We start from the raw sequence: 2104 nt of genomic DNA on the forward strand, positions 1-2104 counted from the left end.
TTTTCTTCAGAGTGAACCCGTATTCTTCGAGGCGCTTGAGGACTCGTTCCAGATTCCGAAGATGATCGGAAGTGTCCTTCCCGGTTACAATGATGTCGTCTAGATAACAAGCCACGCCATCAAGACCTGCAGTGACCTGGTCCATTGTTCGTTGGAACACGGCTGGTGCCGATGCAATTCCAAAAGGCATTCGATGAAATTGAAAAAGTCCTTTATGGGTGTTGATTACAAGGGCTTGCTTGGCTTCGTCGTCTAGTTCCATCTGAAGGTACGCTTCGGAGAGATCCAACTTCGTGAATCGATTGCCTCCGTTGAGCTTGGCAAACAGTTCTTCACGTCGTGGTAGAGGATACTGAGCGATGTCCAGTTGAGGATTTACGGTGACGCTGAAGTCTCCGCAAACGCGGACTGAACCGTCAGCTTTGGGGACTACCACGATTGGCGTTGCCCATCTGGATACTTCAACTGGGGAAATAACCTTGTTGTTGATCTGTTTCTGCAGATCCTTTTCTACCGCCGCACGTGTCGCAAACGGAATAGGTCTCGGCTTGAAGAAGCGTGGTGTTGCCTCAGGCTTGAACTGTAGCTGAACCTTGAGCTTCGTGCAGCAGCCAAGACTGTCGGTGAACACGCGCGAGAATCGCGTGAGCATTGATTCCAGCTTAGCGCGTGTAGTCAGTTCAATGGATCTAACAAACAATCGGTTCAGGTCGATCTTGAGCGCATCAATCCACGTTCTTCCAAGCAAGTCGGTGTGTCTCTTCTCTGTCACCACGGCTTCCAACGCAGAGGTCTGTTGGCCTAGTGTGACGTTGAGAACGCACTGTCCCTTGAGAGGAATTGCCTGGTTATTGAAACAACACAGGTTGCACTCACTTTTCTTGAGTGGCGGGCATCCGAGCTTCTCCCAGGTGTCAATGTTCAGTAGTGTCAGCTTGGAACCGGTGTCCACTTGCAGATCAACGGGGATTCCTTGGACGAGACAGGTGACAAATTCGCCGTCTCTATCGCGAGTAGCGAAAACGTTCGTGACGGTTTTGACGTCCCGTTTCCGGTTTCCTCGTTGTTTGTTGCGGTCGCTGGAGTGGCACATCTTTGCAATATGGCCTTTCTTGCCGCAGCTGTTGCAGGATTCATTCTGATATCGACAAGTAGACTCTACGTGGTTGCTGTTGCCACACCGGAAACACTTGGCTGGGGTAGAAGCAGGATGCTTTACTTTGTCGACGTGCAGCGCATTTTGGTCAGGACGATTCAATTGGAGGGACTCCGTTTCAGCCCTGAGATAAGACTCGGCCAGCCGCAGTGCAGTGTCTAGCGTTAAGTCCTTCTCCATTACTAAACGTGCCCGGATGCGGGAATCGTGAAGGACAACAATGAATGCCGTCAAGAGTGAACAGTTCCTGGCGTTTGTCTCCGTCTCATATTCGCAAGTTGCAATAATGGACCGTAATCTTGCGAGGAATTCCTTTACGTTTTCCGATTCCTCTTGACGCGCCGAAAATAGCTTGGCTCGCTCGAACTCCTTGAATTTCCTCGGAGCGAAGTGATCCTGGAGCCGTGTAACGAGGTCTTGATACATCAGCTCGGAGAAATTCTGAGGCTGAACCAGGGTGTACAGCAGCTGAAACGTCGTCGATCCAAGTGAAGCTATCAATAAATTTTTCTTGTCGACGTCGGCGGTTATCTTCGCGACGTCCAAGCAAGCTTGAAATCTTATCTGATAGAGCTTCCACTCTTCCTTGCCGGAGTCGAACGTCCCAGGGCCATGGAAGCGGTGGGTGCTGCTATCTCCCACGTCTCGGTCGTTGGAGCTGCTGCTAGTCATCAGGGGTTCTTGGTTTTCGTCGCCAATGTTGTAACCTGGTTCAGGTGGCAAATATATTTATTTCGAGGAGCCGAAACTAAGCAGGTCCGGCCGCCAGGACATACGGTGCCGAACGCCCGAGCTGCCAGCCACGCGAGCCCGTGCACCTGGCTTGATGGTCCCTTCGAAGATGATAGCAGGCTGTCTGCTACACTTTTCGCGCTCCATCATTGGCTCTCTCGCAACGTAGCGTCGGCAGCGCTGTCACTCATTCCGATTCTCCGAAGAAATCACGGT

General features: G+C 51.5%; 1 protein-coding gene across 1 annotated transcript; it reads right to left on the reverse strand.

Annotated features, from left to right (window-relative positions):
- Positions 1 to 569: 569 nt before the first annotated feature.
- LOC120848483 lies at positions 570 to 1828 on the reverse strand. Its single transcript, XM_040220460.1, has 2 exons — positions 695 to 1828; positions 570 to 617 (listed from the first exon to the last, which is right to left on the reverse strand). The coding sequence occupies exons 1-2, from the start codon at positions 1826 to 1828 to the stop codon at positions 570 to 572; spliced, it is 1182 nt and encodes a 393-aa protein (XP_040076394.1).
- Positions 1829 to 2104: the final 276 nt, after the last annotated feature.

The sequence above is a fragment of the Ixodes scapularis genome, unplaced genomic scaffold (genome assembly GCF_016920785.2).
Source record: "Ixodes scapularis isolate PalLabHiFi unplaced genomic scaffold, ASM1692078v2 ptg003668l_1__unscaffolded, whole genome shotgun sequence".
Classification (NCBI taxonomy): domain Eukaryota; kingdom Metazoa; phylum Arthropoda; class Arachnida; order Ixodida; family Ixodidae; genus Ixodes; species Ixodes scapularis.